The following is an 18,718-nucleotide window of genomic DNA, read 5'->3' as shown; positions in this document are numbered from 1 at the left end:
AAGCCAAATAAAAGCAGACTCGTTCTCGAGCCCACGCTCGCTCCCCACCAATCCCTTGAGGGTAAGTGTCTTGTCGTGCCCCGCGCTCATTAGATGAGCGGAGAGTGGCCTCTATGAACAAGATTTAAAAGCGAAGCTGATGCAGAGAAAGCACTGCGTTCTCCCAATTGTCACTCCATGAAAATATACATACATTGACCAAGAAGAAATATATGCAGACCCTTTGCGCCGGTTCTTCAAACAAAGTTTAGCCGTTGTTTAACAAAATCGCGCTTTAAACCATCTTCAAGTTAGCTGAACTTCCTTTTTTCGAAAAAAATTTCAAGAGCGCCGAAAACTAATGGTGAAATACATTTATTTAATTAAATGAACTCTCTTATAGAGAATCCCCGAGGCCCACTGCTAACGTAAAATCGCGGTGTGGGTAAGACCTGATGTAAATAACCAGCCCTTACTGTCCAACTTCTTTCACACTAGCGTAAAATTCGATATTCGTCATAACATTTTGAGTCATGTTTCGAGATCTTCAGTACTACTTAAGTTGAATGAGACGACAAAATACTAATTCGGTAACAAAAGGAAAAAAACCACACACACAAATGAAATAGGAACAGGAATGGTTTAGGTTGAAAAAGGTCAAAACAGTTCAGCGGTTAAGTATAAGCAAGATGTACACCCCTCGACTAAGGTTTTGTATGTGCAACTGTGTCTAACGTGTAAACCGGTTGGAATTCCAGACATGGTGTGATACCTACAGTTATTTAACGATTTTTTACGCTTTTGGATCATTTGCTTGCGTATTGATGTGATTCATCATCAGTTGTTTCCAGAGACTCTAGGAAGTGAGGTTATGGCTGAGTGTGTGCAAAAATGCAAACGGTTGCTTTTGAAGTACTTTGAAATCGTGGCTTCACTCGCGTCCTTAATTGTATCGCAACCATACACTTAAGACGAATGGAGGGTTGGCTGTTAAAATTAACCATATTTCAAGCATACTCTCTCGAATCCACCCCAGTCATCTCCTCTTAATATGATTCACCTACACGTACTGTTCTACGCATTCTTTAATTGTAAGGATAACTTCAAATTTCGTCTAAAAGCTAATCATTCATACCACTCTTAGTCTGGAGAAAATCAAATTTTAAAGTAAAATTGATTTCACTGTCAAAATAACAATTGACAGCGTAAACGGGCATTATTGGTTCTTCAAAACGTACTAGTTTTTGAGAGCTCCACTTCATGAACACTGTTCGCACACAGACTGGTTTAAGAGCTCACTTATCTGCCGAATAAAAGTTATTCTTTGTACACTTTGACGGCTTCCCTTATCTTCATAATTGACTATTTACAAGACGAAGACGAGAGTAAACAGTGAAGAACTGCACCAAAAATAGTGATGAACAGAACCAAAAAACACGATCAATGATCATGGCCGCTTTCGTCTGGGAACCATTGGCAACGTGTTTCTTGCGTTGGAGTCTCGGTGCGACAAAGCAGTTCCTAATCGTTTTTTCAAAACGTATTTCCTTAGAAAATAAACTAGAAAATAATGTATATTTTTATACATAAAGCCAAGTGGTGTGGATGTAATCAGGATGATTCGGAATTAGGTGAGTCCATACTCTGTGCGCATGACCGTCTCTGTTCCAGCTGGCGACAAACCCACATAGATATCATATCCACATTACCATCATCATTTGATGCAATGAAAGGATGAGCCTGCAGTTCACAGAAAACACAAACAGATCTGGTAAGCGAATGAATCGTGATAACAACAAGAGGGAAAATACGAGACAAATTCAATGTGTGCACACTTGAGATAATTAATTTTGACTCACCAAAACCGCTTCTGGGGTCAATCTCGATATGGGATTTTTCTGCATGCTAATAGAAAATTAAAATAGTCTTGTGTGGTAAATGATATTTCAGAGAAAACACACAACCGCGAGGACGTAAAGAAATTCGGTCCAGGGTGTGTTAATTAGCACCTGTCAAGTAACGCACCCTTTCCCCCACCCCCACGCACAACAAGATGATCTTAGAAATCAATAACGTACCATTGAGACACGAAATCCACAAAAGCTGGTGAGAATTTATCCTCAGGTAGCCGTGGCGGGTTCTTGAGATGAGGAGAGAAACAAACAAATAACAAACTATGCAAATAACTACGCATCCTTCAGTAGAGCAAGGACTGTAAAGCAAAAGTGAAGTACATGACTGGGAGATCACATATGATAATGACCTTCCCTTTCGGGGTAACATAGCAAGAAATATGAGCACCTTCCCAGAAAAACAATTGAACATGAAATGAAGAACAAGACACATTTTGCTCACCTCGTGAACGATGCATTGAAGTAACGCTATTGGCTGTGAAAAGAATCACAAAAGGCTGGTCTTAACCCAGGTTTTCGAGCTGTTATCATAGCTTATGATGTCACTGTTGTTTTCACTATTGTTTACTAATTGGTGGCGATGGTAAAAAGACCTTAGAGTGTAGTTTCAAGCTATTTTTCATATATATTATTATCAACTATTTTCAACCACTCTCTTTCGTTATATTGTAACTTCGATCAAATTAAATGAAACTGAACTTTACGTCTTAATAATCACAGTCAAAGTTAGGGATTACTGCCGTGTAATACGTCGAGACTACAGTACCGCCTACCAATAAATCAATAAATCAGAGGGACATCGCCCGCGTGTTTCGTTTGAGGGGTTTGTGGGGGGCGGGGAACGTGCGTGTATTATTCAAAACTCCATGTAAGCATGACCTTTTCATTGGCTGATCCCTGATTACTTTAAATCGAAAGAAGTTGGCTTTGAATGACCCATCTTATTCGAAAAGGGAGGTAAAAAATTGAGAAATAAAACCTTTCAACTATTACTGACAAGAGACTTCTTGCCGCTACTGTGTCGGGGTTTCGTGCATTTGACCAAGCAAACTTTAACCACGGCTTATGGTTAAGAACTGCACGGTTAAGTCGCGTTTCGTTCGTCAACCATGCGGACATCACCGCGCTGTGGCCAAGTGGACCACGCCTGTTGATGTCTGTGCGCATGCCCGAACAGCGGGACGAGATACTTCTCGCTAAAGCGAATTAGTCAAAATCAATAATATGTTACAAAAATTTCCAATAAAATTGCAATGTTACCAGAAACGTTTCGGCGCCTCCATGACTCTCCTGTTAAACAAAAAATGCATTAAAAAAATTAGAAGAAATTAGTCACATTTTAAAGATTCCTGTAGAAAGACAGTTAAAAACCACCGAACTCTTTTTAAACAACCACCATAAATTAAACCTCTTACCGTTGGGTAAGGAAACCTTCCCAAAGCCATCTGCAATAAAAATGAAAGTTTAAAAAAATCGAGTTTCAGTTTGTTTCAATCAAGGTGTTTTCACTGCGAAACGATCAATTCAGTCAAAAAACCTTGGATGTTTTCTTTACCTCAAGAAGAGACACGCCAAGACTCCAGAGCTCCGATCGAATGCTGTATTCATCTCCTTGTATGCGTTCGGGCTGAGGTAAGAGATACGAGAGTAATGAATCGCAAAGGAAAGTCAAGCGAGCTGTTAATTGCGCACCAGAGAGCAGGGAACTCTCTTGCTACAACGCTGAATTCTTTGGGTTTATTTCGATGGCCTGAACCATTTTTATTAAGACGTCGAAAATACTCCCCAGCCTCTACATTGTTTTTCAAAAACTTGGTTAAAATGTGAGCGATAAGCGCATAGTATAAGTCTTACAGGGAAAGAATCAAGATAAGAGATTGCACAACCCACATAGACCTTCCCTCTGACTGTAGCCCCTGTTTACTTATTTTTTAAGATAAATCCCATTTTCGGAGAGATCCCCGGAGGATCTATAAATTACTGAAGGAGTGAGTTCCTATGTCGTGAATTTTGAGCACAATGTAGAGTTAAAATGAGTCGTCTATTGGTCCTCGCCGAAACATTTAAGTAACGTGCGACATAATGTAACATCGTTCTGAGCAAATCAGATGCAGTGATTTCTCAATAAAAGTAAATGAATAAATGAAAAAATAAAAAATAAAAAAAAACTGCACCTCTCAAAAAAAAAAAGAAACCTCTACTGTATAATGTTAAAACTTCAACTCACCGCCATGTAAGCATGAGTTCCAACATAAGTTGTTGCAATTGAATTGACCAGCTGTAAAGAAAGCAACAATTTTGTGAAATGAAATTCTAACTAAAAAAAATTTAGCTATGTACACCTTTTTTTAAATCAGTGTCCAAATTTACTAACCTGTCGACTGACACCAAAGTCACATAATTTCACTTGACCTCTTGTGCTCACCAAAATATTAGAGGGTTTCACATCTACAATAAGAACATGGAGTCATTAGTCTGACCGTGAGGGGCTCTGTTGAAACGTAAGAGAATGGAACTCTTGATAAATTACTAATGTATTATACCATGTATTACCAACCTCTGTGCATAATTTTTAGCTCCCACAAATAAAGGAGTCCTTTGACCACCTATAAATCATGAAAAATAGTCAGAATAAAGTTACATGTACATGCAGCTATGAACTGTTTAAGAGATGTTTGATTAAAAAAATTAAAAAAAAGATTTTAAGAGCACTCACTGAAACTGCAATTCTTCCTAGAACTGGTTCAGGGATCCAGCCATACTGGTCAAGAGAACCGCCTGAAAAAAAAAATGAAAAAAATTGGTCAATAAACTGGTTCTATTTAGATTTGTAAGGTATTGACCTCAAATGGAAACTAGCGTTTTACTTTTACAAAAAATGTTTGCTTTCAACTAGTGGTTAACAAAAGGTCATGTGCTATACCTGTACATGGTTGATTTATGTGTAATAGCAGAAGTGTGGTTTTGAAATAGAGAGTACCCCCACCTACAATAATAGGCTTTAAAAGCCTTGGGATTTAACAAATTTCTGAACTAGTCCCCATATACAAAGCATGGTCCTGCAATATTAGCTAGTTCTATGAACTTCAAGGAGCAAGGAGGTTAATTTGCACAGTTCTTAATGCCTATCATACAGTTCTTACCATCCATATATTCTGTACAGATTGATATCCTATGAAAAAATACACCAAATGAAACCAAATCAATATTCAGTTGGTAATAGCATCATTAAAATTAATACCAGCATTTTTTCACCTAGTAATAATATTGTTGTGGCTTGCTTTTATACACCTACATGCTGGAGTTTACAGTAAACAAACTAGTGAAATATATGTCTCAATCTAAAATTTCTTTTAGCCTTTGCTGGCTAGTATTTTTTTTTAAGGCTGACCAATTAAACAATCTCTGGAAAACACCATAGAGTGTAAAAAGAGAGGATAGCGATGCATTTAATTTGACTGAAAGGATACCATACCTATTTTCAACAAAAAATGCTCCATAGAATTCAATAATGAATGGTGAAGAGCACTGAAAAAAATAGCAGTTAAAAAAGGACAATAATTAGCATTGAACAATCAAATAGATGTTGAATAATAAAATAATGTACAATACAACTTTACCTGAAAAAGTATTTCCAATTCAGAAATGATCTGTTTCTGTACATCAGGAGTTACATCTAAAGGAATCACCTGAAGATAATATCATTCAGCTCTTAATATACTTTTACAGCAAAAAGTTTTTAACTTCAACAGATCCAATAACTTTACTGAAAAACATACATGTATAACACAAATAAAATTTATACATCAATTTAAACTCATAGCAAAGTTACAAATTAAATTAATAAATTATGAATTTGCACTCTGTCAGTTCAAAGCATTTTTTAAAAAAATCACTTAACGTGTAAATTTTCCACAAAAGCAATTTATTAGAAAATAATGTTTGAAAAATGGAACTGTTGTGGGTAATCAAGAAGGTATAACACAAACCTACCCTCAAAGCAAATCCAGACACTCACCTTAACTGCAATAATTCTGCTTGTGCTTGTGTGTAATGCCCTAAACAGAACAATAGCCATGAGCAAATGAAAAAACCAAAGGCTCAGCTGCAATTGACAGAATGGTTCTTTGGGTTTTTTCAATCACAGTGCTCAAAAGTAACACAGTTTTTGTTTGCAAGTTTTTTTCAGTTATAAGCTAGGTGAAGAGAAAATTTTTATGCATGAAGTGGTTACAGCACTTACAGTTCATTTGACAATAGATGTTCAAAATTTAAAATCAAATTAAGAGTGAATAACCCACCTATAAACTGTTCCTCCATTTCCATGGCCCAAAATGTCTTGATGCTGTATGTCAGTGTGAGATACCTACAGATGCATCAGTGCATACAGTTAGGGAGCTAGAAATTATTTAATCCTAAAAGTTCAATCAATTTTTGTAACACGAAACAAGTGCATTTGAATTATGCTACTAATCATAACCATTAAAAATTCCTCACATATTATTGGTGGATTTGCAGCTTAATTTTTCTGTTACTGTTCTAATCAGACAGTTGGCTGTAAACAGACACCTGTTATCAGACAGTTGAAGCAGCCAATCATACTAATTCCACCAATCACAGAAAAGACCAAAATAATCATTGATAGCAACAATTTCCAAAATGGAGGAATTTTTAACTTAAGACATTGTATCCACTGAAGAAATTTTTTCTAGGTGTATTTGCCTTTTCAGAGATTGAAATCATTATGGTGATGATTAATTGGTGACAGGACTTCTTGTTGTCCAATACTGTCTGTAATCATACTTGTGATTAACAAATTGGACTCCCACTTCACAGTCATCTGATTTTGTTAATCACTTGTATAATTACAGACCAAATTTCCATAACTGTCAGGCTACTTCATTCCAACCTTGCACTCATATCAGAAATATGTTTCAACTTTTGTTGAAATCTCCTTAAACCATGCAGGTATACAGTACGTCAGCCTAAAAGGTTCACTTTATGCAATTAAGTGTATTGTATCTCATTTCACATTATTTAACAATTCTGTTAAATTGTTACATAATTCTCAATTATGTAACAATTCTTTCAGAGCAATTTGATTTTCAATTTCCTTTGTCTTCTAATTTAATTGACTGTATAGTCTAACCCTTCAAGACAATAGATGACTCATACAAAATAAAATGTAGTTTGAAAAAATTTTTAATCAAAGGAAATTTTTTGATACAATAAATGTATATTTTCCATTTTTTCAAAGTTCATCCATTCTTTTCACTTCTTTTAATTAACACCTCTTTTTGGTGACATTTTGTTTTGGATAAATTTGCTTCAGGCTTTTATAGATACTTCTTTTAAGCAGGAACCAATTACTGGAAATTCACCTCTCTTACCTGACCATTTGCTAAGATAATCCTTATGTCCCCCCTCTCTGGTTTGTGTGAGCTTAAAGATAAGAAAATGGTGTAAGACAAAAACTGACCAACAATTGTGTTCACTTGTACTAATCAGAGAAAGTTGGTTGACATAAATGAAATTCGGCTTAATAACTAGATGTATAGGAACAACTAACCTTTCTGTAGGGAGATTAGCATTAGTTGGTATGGCATTGTTTACTGGAGCTGCCTTTGTGTTAACCTAGACAAAATGTTCAGACACACAATTTTCAATTATTAATTCAGCTCACAATAATGTTACTTTCTGAAAGTCTATGAATTAATTCACAGCTAGAGGAAAATGTTATTTATGAATAAGTGGCTCTAGCTGACAGCTCTGAAGAATGTACATGTAAATTAGAACTATCCTGACTGTAGTTCACATCTGCCATGTCTATCTACATGTAATAACTGTACTTACAGTCAGTCCACAAAAATTCCTTCTTCTTGAAGTTCTACAAGCTGTACAAGGAAAAATTTGATGTACAATTAGCTTTAAAATCATTTTCAAGATCTGACTCAAAAAGTTTTGATGGAAATCAGTTTAAATCATATAAGACCAATTTCAAAATAAAAACAAGTTTATGATTAAAAGTTCCTATCTTGAGTCAATTTGAAGCACAAAATATATATTGTTACTTTCTGTGTACATAAAAAATAAAACAAGAAAGCACATTTAAAAGTACAGTTCATATAATTATAACAACATCCTATCAAATACCTTTTGGATAAACCATTAATGGCTCCAGTGGTACTCCTCTTCTCTGCCTTTCACAGTTCATCCACATGTGCTTTTTGTAGAAAATTGACAACATAAACATTACAGAAATATGTACATGTACACGGTCAGTGTTTTACTTGATCCTAGTAAATTTAAAATTATGGTAATTTAAATTAGCTATGTCTTTAACATTGAGTAAATTGTTAATCAAGTGTCACTTCAACACATTTTAAACGTTCAGCAAACATCTCTAAATAAGGACTCAAGGGCATCATTTTGCATTCCCTAAAGTACTGAAGTATTGAAGGTAGATGCATCTGCCTCTGTTCATAATGGTATCACATTTTCAATGAGTTGTACACCACCAATAGTTAAACAAATATAGAAACCTATACTCTTATTTTAGCCAAGATGGATGCATTCTGACATTCACTTTTTTTGCCATCTATCACAATTGGAGTTTGCATCAATTTAAAATATAATCCAGTCAATATAACCATTATCATGATAATTTACCCCATTGATCATGGCCTGAAGTTCTTCATCACCCCTAACAGTGATTCTATCTCCTTCTTCATCTTCATCTATTTCCAGTGGAAAAAAAACACAATAGTGGAAAACTTGAATGGATAAAATTCAATATTTTAGAATATGCTGCAGCTTTAAATCTAAGACTCTCAAGAAAGCAAACACAAACCTTGACAATTGTTATTATTTTTCCCCAGTATGAAAGCACAGGTATATACTGATTGATGAATGTAATCTTCATATAGTTCAATTTATATACTTTTCATCATTATTACGAAAGTCCCTGAACATGTCAGCAATGTGGACTTGTATTTTATGTTGACCTTTTCAGTGTGGAACAGAAAGCTCCAGACAGATTGTTCATAATAGCATGGTTCAGTTCTACTAGTTTTTTAGTAATGACTGTACATACATTCAAATGCAGTGGCTGTAGCATGAGGCATCACCTGAGATATCGCCTCCTGCAAAACAACAAAACACCTCATTAGTGAGCAGAAGTGGAGGTAGAGAGGTTGGTCAGCATAAATAATGTACATGAAAGAAGCTTATCCGTTTTTTGACACTAGAAGCACATCACATGATTTGGAATTAATTACCAATATTATTTCAGTTTAATAGCTGCATGTTTGAATTTTCTCTAGCCATTTAAGGTATCAATTACTTTTGTATCCTTTCAAGTGTAATGAAGAAATGTCGACTGTCGAGCACATTGGATTCAAATTGTGAAAGATAATTAAATAAATGCAACAACGACGGTTTTCTGGTAATTAGTATCCATGAAAGTATTACGAGAAGACAGAAATATAGTAAGAAGTAACTCAAAATGAAGAATGCCTCAATCTTGTTGACTGTTTCCTCGTGGTTATATGTTCTTTAACTAAGCTTGTATGTCACTTGATAGTGAATCACATTGATGGCAATTTATCGTCGCAAATGGGTTTACCTTTCCAGCTTTTCCAAAAGCAAGAGCATGAATTAAAATAAAAAGGCTAAGCACTTAGTAATTTTTCAATTTTTCGTGTCTCCTAGTGTAGTTTTCAGCCACGGCCAAGCACTGACACTTGAACCTACATCTGTAACATGTCATTAAATTGCGGTTGAAAGAAGCTCTAAATATCAACAAACATACCAACACATCTCGGAAAATAATATTGTGATGAGCTGTCCAGTCTACAGCTTCCCCTTCATCAGGAACAATGCGCATCACCAGCGAAGGTGACAAGGACATAAGGCGAAAGAGTCATTTCACTTCAAGAACTTTCTAGCTGCCTTGTCCATCATGCAGAAAAGTGAAGGGCGTTTGATCGCCGGAAGATATGACGGCCGAGAGGGACTAGGCTCAGATTTGTCTCCAGCCCTCTTGACATCACTCCGTAGTTGCAAAACAATTTCAGGAGCACACAAGGTAGGCGTGTGGGTTGTTTTTTCATTTTTTCACCTTTGTTGTATTATATTCTCAATCAATGCACCTATCTAAGGTCTGCAATAGATCTATGGTAATTTGATTTACCCCTAAACGAAAAATTTTGCCTCTTCATTCGTAAAGGTAAAAAAATTATGTTACAGTGCTATGATCACCTTGATGATGGCATCTAATCAGGCCTAATATGATTTTCGCCTTTAAGCGAAAACGGTGGTTTTTAAATTCGTGATAGCCTGTTGCAGGTGTTTGCTATAGTTTGGAATGAATCGTACCACCATCCATCATATCTGACCGTGGGGCCACACGCATGCCTCTTCAAAACCCTCTTCCCTGTCCCCCCTTTTCACTGCCCTTCTCACCTCATAGGCGGCGGAGCAGGAGGGGCCCGTAGACCCCCCCCCCCAAACAAAATCTTAGGGGGGCAGAGCACCCCAACGTTTTGGTGCCAGAAATATCAATAGTGCACCATAAAAATTGCAAACTATTCAATCTCCTGATCTTTTCACAAATCCTTTTATCAGAAATGGTCTTGGAGGAATGATATGTAGTAAAACTTTTTTTGAACAACTCCAACCTGTGTTTGAAAAGCCAGATAGTGTGCTGAGGAAATTACACATGATTTAATTTTGTATGCAGTAACTCAATCTAATGCTAAACTGATTTTTAAACTGTGCTCAAGAAAAATGAAAGTTAGTAACAAATTGATTACAGACACACTTGAAACTGTGAAGATTGTAAAGGGGTTTGCATGTACCAAAAATCAGTGAAAAGGGCATTTTAGAAAATTTAAGTGGGAGTATAGGCTGAGCTAAAGATAAGCCCCCCTCCCTTCATGTTTTAAAATGCTCTGCCACCTCTGCTCTTGCCTTAACACTCTCTTATTTGTCTCATTTCCATAAACTTTTTTACTTTTTTTTTATTCTGTTGGAATACATTTAAGTTAACCTACTGAAAGATTCTTGACATGCACTTGTTGTTGAGCATGATGATGTGATTTGCAGACAGTAATAATTTGGAATGTAGACTTTTTTTAAGAAAGGGAATAACTCAATGAGCTAAACTGTTGTAGACCTTTTTAGGCTGTTTCATTGTTGTAAACTTTCTTTATTTGCATACCATTTTAATTAATTAATTTCATCCAGGCTTGAAGTGGATTTTTTATCTCAATATCTCCTTGCCATTCCTCTGGGTAGAATTAGGCCTTTAAATTCAATGCAATTATTTTAAATGGAGTCACTGATTCCTTAGTAAGCGGCATGGCATGATGATGGTATGTACATTTGAAATAAAAAATCAGATTAAACTTTAGTACCTTTGGTCATTATCAATCCATTGATCTTACAGGTAACTGATAATTATGCCACAGCCTTGGGTTATCATTGGTGGGTCAGTCTTGCTACCTAATGTTGGTGGTATGCTTGGGGGATTCATCACCAGATCTCAGATTAAGGACTGGTTTGACAAAGGTACCTGAAAATGCCTAACCATTCATTGTATACTTAACATAACAATCATTTTCAAAATGGAAAGTCAGTTATACAGTCCACCTGAGGGTGAAGAAAATTGTATGATACAGCACAGGCAAATGGATTTCACTTGCCAACTGTCAAGAGATTGTTGAAAAAAATCTATTTTTCCGACAATAGATTATGTGTATTGAAATACAGAAAACGGTCACCTTATCAGTTTTGATATTTGTAGTGTTCATTTAGGAAACTACCTCTGATTTTAAAAATTTTCATAGAATGAAGAGATTTTCCAACAACTAAAAATTTTTCTGTATTTTTTCCTGTTCATTACCTTTGAATTAATCACTCTTTAGGGATGTCCTACATGTGCTTTCCTCCCAACCATTTCATAACCTTATTTTTTGACAATTAAGGAGGTTTAGTCATAATTTGTGTCTTATCCAATTGGTTTGACATGATGTTTCCAATGATTTTCATAGCCCTGCTTGTTGCCTTTTGATATATAATTACTTCTTGAAATTTTGTCTTACTCCTTCAGCTAATTTATACAGCACCTTTTAAGCCAAGCAGCAAAAATTGATCTAAATAGATTTGACTTAGCTCCATTAAGGCTACTGGGAATTTTTTCATATTGTGTTAAGTATTAAACATTCATTCCAGACTTAAAGAAACCCTCATGGAGACCCCCAAACTGGCTCTTTGGGCCAATGTGGACCAGCCTATACTCTGGAATGGGTTATGCATCATATCTTGTATGGCGAGATGGTGGAGGATTTGATGGCGAAGCAAAAACTGCACTGGCCCTGTATGGGACAAACCTGGCTTTGAACTGGTTGTGGACTCCAATTTTCTTTGGCTCTCACAAGTTGGGGCTGGTAAGGAATGCTGTTGAGATTTAAACCCTATTTAACAATTGTGGTGACACTGGCAGAGAGTGATTATTGTTTTAAAAAAAAAATTCATGAATGTGATACGAACTGCAAAGATTTGTTCATTGCACAGACAAATTTGAGCTTGTTTTTCAAACTATTTTACAAGACCGAAGATAAAAGAGCAAAGGTCAAAGACACCCCATTGTCCCCTGAAATTTCACTGGGTTTTCTACCATTGTAACACCCATGTTAAGGAGATATAAAGCCCTCCCCATCTAATTTTCCCTTGTAACAAGGTAAGATTGATGGAGGGATCTGAAGAGTAGAAAGAAATCAAGAGAATGTCTCTAATATGGCCCTAACCAACACTCTGCCTGTCACCCTCCCCCTCCTCAAAGGAACAAAACAAAAGCAAAAATTTACACAATAAAATGCACAAAATGATTTATTACAATTTTGATTTTCTCTCCTTCATAAAAAGGCTTTTGGTGAGATTTGTCTTCTGTGGCTGAATATTGCTGGTTGTGTTTACACATTCTACCCAATCAACAAACTAGCAGCAGGACTCATGCTGCCTTATCTTGGTTGGGTTACACTGGCTACAGCTCTTAACTATTGCATCTGGCAAATGAACAAGCCAGCCATAAAAGAAGAGTGAAGCCTTCAAGAACTACTGGATCAGTTGTCTTAGTTATGCAGAAATCACCAATAGTAATCCTCAGGGATATAAATCATAATTAGGTTAGAAGAAATTTAACTCAATAAGTAAGTTGAAATTGATGATTATATAAAAATAAAAGTGTAGTTCCACATAGGAATTTGGTTTTTAATGCAAAGTTTTGGAAAATATGTCATTCTTAATCAAACTTGTGTATTTAAAATGTGGATATATTTGAGCATGATATTGTCGGTTTTGAACTCCGTCTCCATGTATTTTTGAAAGTCTCTATGGACTTGACAATATATTAATGAGGTGAAGTGCAGTTTCTTCAGGGCTGCCATGCTTTCCTAGGCTGAAAAATTATGGACAGTGAGAAGAAGCGCTGTGAAGACTACATGGCTTGAACCTTCCTAAAATAATAATGGTTTATCAGCCAACTGATTGTATTTGAGTTCCATTCTGAAGATGCATGTTAGATTAACAATTTTAATACAAAACAACTGATAGATTTGTGTTTGCCATATGAAATTATCAAAATGCTGATGTACAAGAGAAAACATGATCCCAAAAGTGATCTTTTCCATAGTAAGGAATAACAGCTCTTCAATTAGAAATTATAATATTTTTGAAAAATAAAAGCCATTTTTGTGTTCAACTGTGTTATCTCACATCCTATACCTACAGAGGAATTTCCCCTACACCTAACCCCTTTTTGTATTACCACGTTGTCTTGGTAACTACTCCTGTATAGTGTTTATGTTTGTGCTGGGAAAAGAGGTGAAAGGAGAGGACGGAAAAACAACCAAGGGAAGTGCATGTTTAAGTTCACAGTGGGATCACAGTATGCCCCTTACCTGTTGGGGTAATTTATAACTCATTTCACTTTATTTTCAAAATATAATAATTTACTACAGATGTTATAATTTACAATTATCTTAATTAACTAGTGTAAAACTATTTAAAATGAACATACAAACTCCTATTTTGGACAAACTGCAGATTTTCTATATGGGTGTGACTTACTTTTAAAAATCCAGTTGACTTTCCTTTAAAAAATATTGATTTGCTCCTGATACAAAATGATTTACAGGTGTTTTTTACCTAACTGCTAAAAAATTGAATGAAGATCAACTTTTGAGCTTCATTTTTAGGATGGTAACACAAAATCTGTATGTAACTGTAATAAGTAATTGAACATCCTCTTAAGGCCAATTAAAGATGGTTTCTAATGCTGTCTTCATATTATTTACTTTAATTAGTTTATTTAAGTATGATGGCCTACTACAAATGCATAGAGTCGCACAGTTTGAAGTGTAAACATACCGAAACCCACATACCACTCTATGTAAACCTATCAATGTCATGAGCAGATCCAATAGACCCTTTTCAAAAGGAGTAATCCAGAGGAGAAAAACAAAAATTGTTACAAGAAAATATACAATTCCTAACTAAGCAGGTAAACAATACCAAAGGCTGTTACAGTTTCCTTATTTTGAGTAACACTTGGCTGAATGAAAATTATACTCTTGAATAGAGTGTGCTCATGTGGTTGCTTGTGTAATCAACTGCCATTTAGAAGTAGCATCTGATGGGTAAATTTAATATCACCAATGATTACTTGTGTACAAGTCACAGGATACAGCATTTTCAGTTTAATAAACATATTGTCTGTTTGCATCACGAGGTAGCTCAATGTAGTTGCCATCTTCCACTTTGACTTTAAGGTAACCACTACCTCCCTTTTTTGCTTTGACAAAGCCTTCCTTTAAAAAGTGATTGATCTGCAAAGCAAGGGAAAAGGGCAAACTTGTTCCCATATTGCAAACCAACATAAGTGATGGGACAATGCCAGACAAAGGGAATTGAAAGCATAAGCAAAGCTTTCAGTCAGGTTTCAATTGGTTTTGGTGACCATTGAAGGTATGTGGCATGAGTTTGTCAGTTTTGAGCTGTCCATTCTAGAAGGTCTACAGCTTTTTCCAGTTTAAACTGATTGTAGAGCTCTGCAAGTTTTCTTTTGATCAATTCCAAGGCTCTGCACACCTTTCTCTTCAAGTTTCCTTTATTTGTAACCTTTGTCAGATCTCTTTTAAGGGTTTCCATTTGGACAAATCACAGAGTTCTTTAGATTGTTCCTCTTGAGCAATACCTTTGATTAATTTTTTTTTTAATCCAATCGCAGATCTCTACAGAATTATTGTCATAAAAAATATTACAGAGCTCTGGACAGATATCATTTCAACCTTTTGCAGAGCTTGGAAGAATTTTCTTCTTAATCAGTCACAGATCATTGAAAATTTTTGTTTACCTTTTAAACAGTCTCAGTTTGTCAGGTCTTCAGAACAAATCATGAAAATTGATTTTTCATGTTTAATCAAAACAAAAAAAATTACTTTGAACATGAAAACCATGTTTGAACAAACCTTGTTTCTGTTGTGATATCCAAAGTAGACTGCTACTATGAAAACCAACATCACCATAAAAAGCACTGGAAAGCTTACTCTATGCTTTATCAGCTGAGATAGTCCACTGAGAGTAAAAATAGCCATAAATTCAGAGATAAGATATTATTGATCTAGCATTTGGTAGTCATAATACTTAATGTAAACAAACAATGACAAAGTTTGTGAAATTAAGTCAACTAACTCAACTGAGAAAGTTATCTCTTTCTGTGAGGTTCTTTTGAATTGAAGCAGATTAGGAAAAACAAAAAGAAAAAATTAACAAAGCGAGGGAGAACAGAAAAGAAAATAAAACAGAATATAGGACAAGCAAAATATTAGAGAAGTGAGAAAAGATTTGTAATGAGAACAGAAGAAAAGAAGGATAGGAACAAAAGTAAACTAAAACAAGTTCTATGATTAGAGTTGTCTTACCTTCCAGGATTAACACTGGAACTGTGGTTAGTAGAATTGCTTTTGCCTTAAAAAAGAAAGAAAATGAATCTCAGGAAAACTAAATTCCAAATTTAAAAGATGGGGAAAAAACAACCAGAGAGCGTAAATACGAATGTCCTAATTTAATTTTGTTACGGAAAGCTTGAAAAAATAATTTATAGGACACATATATATGTTGTGGTTCTATTTTATCCTTAGTTTAAATTTTATTTTCCTTTGTTTCAAACTCATTATCATATATTACAATACCCAAAGACAAAAGAAAGGAAAATTTGAACCAAGGATAAAATTAAACCACAATACATATATCACGTACCTTCCGATTACTAAGAGGCGCTACTCAACAATCATTTTATTTGGGCGGGTGCTCGAATGCACGTTTGTTAGAAAACGTTTACTAAAAGTAACCTACGTAATAAGTAATTTCCTCAGTAGTTACAATGTGCTTATTAATTCATACCTGTCTGTGTGGTGTTTGTTGTCGATCCTGTTGTATTCTTTACTTTTGCAATCGCAGGTTTTAGCGTATTTGCCTCTGCATTCGTTGCTTTTTCAGTGGTATCTTCTGCAGTCTTTTGTTTAGTACTCTTTGATTTTGTAGTCGATGGTTTTGAGGTTGATGCCTTTGCAATCGTTTCTTTTGTTGTCGTTAGTTTAAAAGTCGACAATTTTTTAGTTATTTGTTTTGGAATCGTGTCTGTGGTCGTTGCTATTGTAGTTACTTCTGTTTTAGTCGTTGGCTTGCTGGTTGTTGGTATTGCAGCTGTAGATTTTGCCGCAGTAGATTTTTTAGTTGCAGATTTTTCCGTCGTAGATTTTACAGAAGTAGATTTTGCAGTTGCAGATTTTGTTGTCGTAAACTTTGCGGTTGCAGGTTTTATTGTCGAAGATTTCGAAGTTATTGGTTCTGTGTTCTTAGATTTTGTAGTTGTAGCTTCTGAAGTCTTTGGTTTTGCAATTGTCAGTTTTGACATCGCTGTTGTCGTTTGTGCAGTTGGTTTCTGCACAGGGTCTGTAACTTTGGAGTTCGTGATTTGTGTCAACGAAGAGTCACTTGTAGCATCTGCTATCCTGTATTCAATATAAAGAGTGAACATTCAACATTCAGTGATTATATTGGCTTAGATATCATTAGATGAATCAACCTAGATAATAGATGATACTAAAAAGACTGATTTAACAAAAAGTGCACTAAAACTGGTTTAGTTTAATGCGTGAACTTAGTCATTTAGGATGATTTACGAAGCCGGGAAATATTAACGTAGCCTTATGAAGAGAATTGGCACGGTCTGATTCATACAAGATTTGTGCAATTCTACGTCACCAATCAGCTTATCGTGATTAAAGACTGGTGCCTATGTAGTCAAGTTTTATAAGCTACTAACCCAAAAATAGAAAACAAATTCTTCCCCAAAGCGATAATGAACGCTAATTATATACCTTGCCTACACTATGTGGTGTTATAGTGCAGTGCCAGCAAAACAGAACGATATTTGTTTCCTCTAATGGCGCACAATAGGGTTAACATAACGACGTTAACATAATCAGTCGCCTATTCTATTTTTGCCCTCTCAAAACCCACTTTGCCAGTGTCTACGTAACAATTCAGTGAAACTTACTGTGACAGAGTCATATTGCCAAAGCGTTCTCGAGCTTTTACATCAGAATGGTTTAGAAATGTACGGATTAAATTTTGCAATTCATCTGAGAGAAAACAACAGAAAATAGTTAGCTTACCAAAGTCGTCTTTCATTGTCACCTTGCAGGCTATCCTAACGTGGAGATTTTTTTAAACAAAGAGAAGCCTTCATTTGGAACGAAAATATATCCTTATATTTAATTGCCCGTGGACAAACATGATCAGTTAGGAGAGGTAAAGAGCGATGAATCTGAGAGCTGTGAGAGTAAATGATGGCCCATTTTGACGCCTCTAAATTTTTCATGTAGATAACCCTTTTTTGCAATAAAAGGGTTTTTTTCGCCGCGTTTACGTCAGCAGGTCTTCTCCCCAACATATTTGAGTTACACTTGAAACAACGCTTCTTGATTCTTCCACTAACTGAGGGTTTGGAACTTGCATTGAAAGGTACTGACTTGCGTGACAGTCGTTCGGTCGTTACCGTTCGTGCCTGAAACTTGGATACTTTAAGTTCTATTCTCTTTCTCAGATTATGCTTGAAAATACGTGGGAATTATATAAAAGACTTAATTGAAGTAAGGATGGAAAAATCCTGCGGTGAACCATGCTCCTCGAGTACTGATGCGAGCAATATTTGAACGTGCTGAGTTTAGGTTGTCACGCTAAGATGAGTGAAACGAAACTGTTAGATGGCTCTTTGAGAGCGGCTAACTTTCGCTTAGAAACGATACTTATAGGTAGATGAGAACAAAGTCACATGTTTCTTTACTACATCGTTGACAAAATTTGTGAATGACATACCCAAAGTAACGATTTGTGTCTGAGTCCCGTTCTCACTCGATGATATGAAGGGTAACTTTCCAAGGCTCAAAGTTATGAAAATTACTGCATTTAACTCCATTCTCATTTTGAATGAGTTCTTCCAAGCACAGTCCCCAAATATTTGCGCTAAATTTCTGCAAATTTCTTGCCTGAAAACGCAAATATTCGAGTAAAAGAAGAGCTGCACTTTGAAACGTTCATATCCCGGAAACCGAAATTAGTCATGATTCTCGGGATCACGAGTGAATATCGTGATGGTCTCGATAAGGCCCTGGGAACAAGTGTAACCGAAGGACAAGAGTCAATCATGTTGTACCACAGAACTTAATTTAAATATTCCCTTTACAAGAAGCCATAAAAAC

At 35.6% G+C, this 18,718-nt stretch overlaps 3 protein-coding genes across 3 annotated transcripts; 1 reads left to right on the top strand and 2 right to left on the bottom strand.

Annotated features, from left to right (window-relative positions):
• Positions 1 to 1,046: 1,046 nt before the first annotated feature.
• On the bottom strand, positions 1,047 to 9,903 carry LOC113677283 (dual specificity mitogen-activated protein kinase kinase 5). The gene is made up of 23 exons (XM_089196574.1): positions 9,703 to 9,903; positions 8,986 to 9,034; positions 8,562 to 8,629; positions 8,046 to 8,115; positions 7,746 to 7,786; positions 7,462 to 7,526; positions 7,283 to 7,334; positions 6,194 to 6,258; positions 5,911 to 5,950; positions 5,513 to 5,581; positions 5,368 to 5,420; positions 5,036 to 5,064; positions 4,609 to 4,670; positions 4,450 to 4,498; positions 4,267 to 4,340; positions 4,120 to 4,170; positions 3,448 to 3,519; positions 3,308 to 3,337; positions 3,153 to 3,182; positions 2,335 to 2,367; positions 2,058 to 2,119; positions 1,839 to 1,884; positions 1,047 to 1,719 (listed from the first exon to the last, which is right to left on the bottom strand). The coding sequence occupies exons 1-23, from the start codon at positions 9,799 to 9,801 to the stop codon at positions 1,591 to 1,593; spliced, it is 1,338 nt and encodes a 445-aa protein (XP_089052700.1). The 5' UTR covers positions 9,802 to 9,903; the 3' UTR covers positions 1,047 to 1,590.
• LOC149050042 (translocator protein-like) lies at positions 9,746 to 14,227 on the top strand. Its single transcript, XM_089196575.1, has 4 exons — positions 9,746 to 9,978; positions 11,341 to 11,462; positions 12,126 to 12,340; positions 12,819 to 14,227. The coding sequence occupies exons 2-4, from the start codon at positions 11,354 to 11,356 to the stop codon at positions 12,993 to 12,995; spliced, it is 501 nt and encodes a 166-aa protein (XP_089052701.1). The 5' UTR covers positions 9,746 to 9,978; positions 11,341 to 11,353; the 3' UTR covers positions 12,996 to 14,227.
• LOC113677262 (uncharacterized) lies at positions 13,862 to 18,609 on the bottom strand. Its single transcript, XM_027194047.2, has 6 exons — positions 18,336 to 18,609; positions 17,515 to 17,599; positions 16,356 to 16,966; positions 15,875 to 15,920; positions 15,422 to 15,527; positions 13,862 to 14,779 (listed from the first exon to the last, which is right to left on the bottom strand). The coding sequence occupies exons 1-6, from the start codon at positions 18,439 to 18,441 to the stop codon at positions 14,651 to 14,653; spliced, it is 1,083 nt and encodes a 360-aa protein (XP_027049848.2). The 5' UTR covers positions 18,442 to 18,609; the 3' UTR covers positions 13,862 to 14,650.
• Between the last annotated feature and the right edge of the window lie 109 nt (positions 18,610 to 18,718).

The sequence above is a fragment of the Pocillopora damicornis genome, chromosome 2, assembly GCF_964200805.1.
Source record: "Pocillopora damicornis chromosome 2, jaPocDami1.2, whole genome shotgun sequence".
Taxonomy (NCBI): domain Eukaryota; kingdom Metazoa; phylum Cnidaria; class Anthozoa; order Scleractinia; family Pocilloporidae; genus Pocillopora; species Pocillopora damicornis.
The sequence above is the reverse complement of the archived record's forward strand: the minus strand, read 5'-3'. Positions and strand labels throughout refer to the sequence as shown.

Coding starts and splice junctions, on each gene's coding strand:
- LOC113677283 (XM_089196574.1), bottom strand. CDS start 9,801: ATGTCCTTGTCACCTTCGCTGGTGATGCGCATTGTTCCTGATGAAGGG. Junction 5,065..5,367: donor GCATTTTTTGTTGAAAATAG/GTATGGTATCCT, acceptor ATTTTTTCATAG/GATATCAATCTGTACAGAAT. Junction 2,120..2,334: donor TTCAATGCATCGTTCACGAG/GTGAGCAAAATG, acceptor CCTCATCTCAAG/AACCCGCCACGGCTACCTGA.
- LOC149050042 (XM_089196575.1), top strand. CDS start 11,354: ATGCCACAGCCTTGGGTTATCATTGGTGGGTCAGTCTTGCTACCTAAT. Junction 11,463..12,125: donor TAAGGACTGGTTTGACAAAG/GTACCTGAAAAT, acceptor CATTCATTCCAG/ACTTAAAGAAACCCTCATGG. Junction 12,341..12,818: donor GCTCTCACAAGTTGGGGCTG/GTAAGGAATGCT, acceptor CTTCATAAAAAG/GCTTTTGGTGAGATTTGTCT.
- LOC113677262 (XM_027194047.2), bottom strand. CDS start 18,441: ATGAGAATGGAGTTAAATGCAGTAATTTTCATAACTTTGAGCCTTGGA. Junction 17,600..18,335: donor GACACAAATCGTTACTTTGG/GTATGTCATTCA, acceptor GTTTTCTCTCAG/ATGAATTGCAAAATTTAATC. Junction 15,921..16,355: donor AACAAACACCACACAGACAG/GTATGAATTAAT, acceptor TTCTTTTTTAAG/GCAAAAGCAATTCTACTAAC.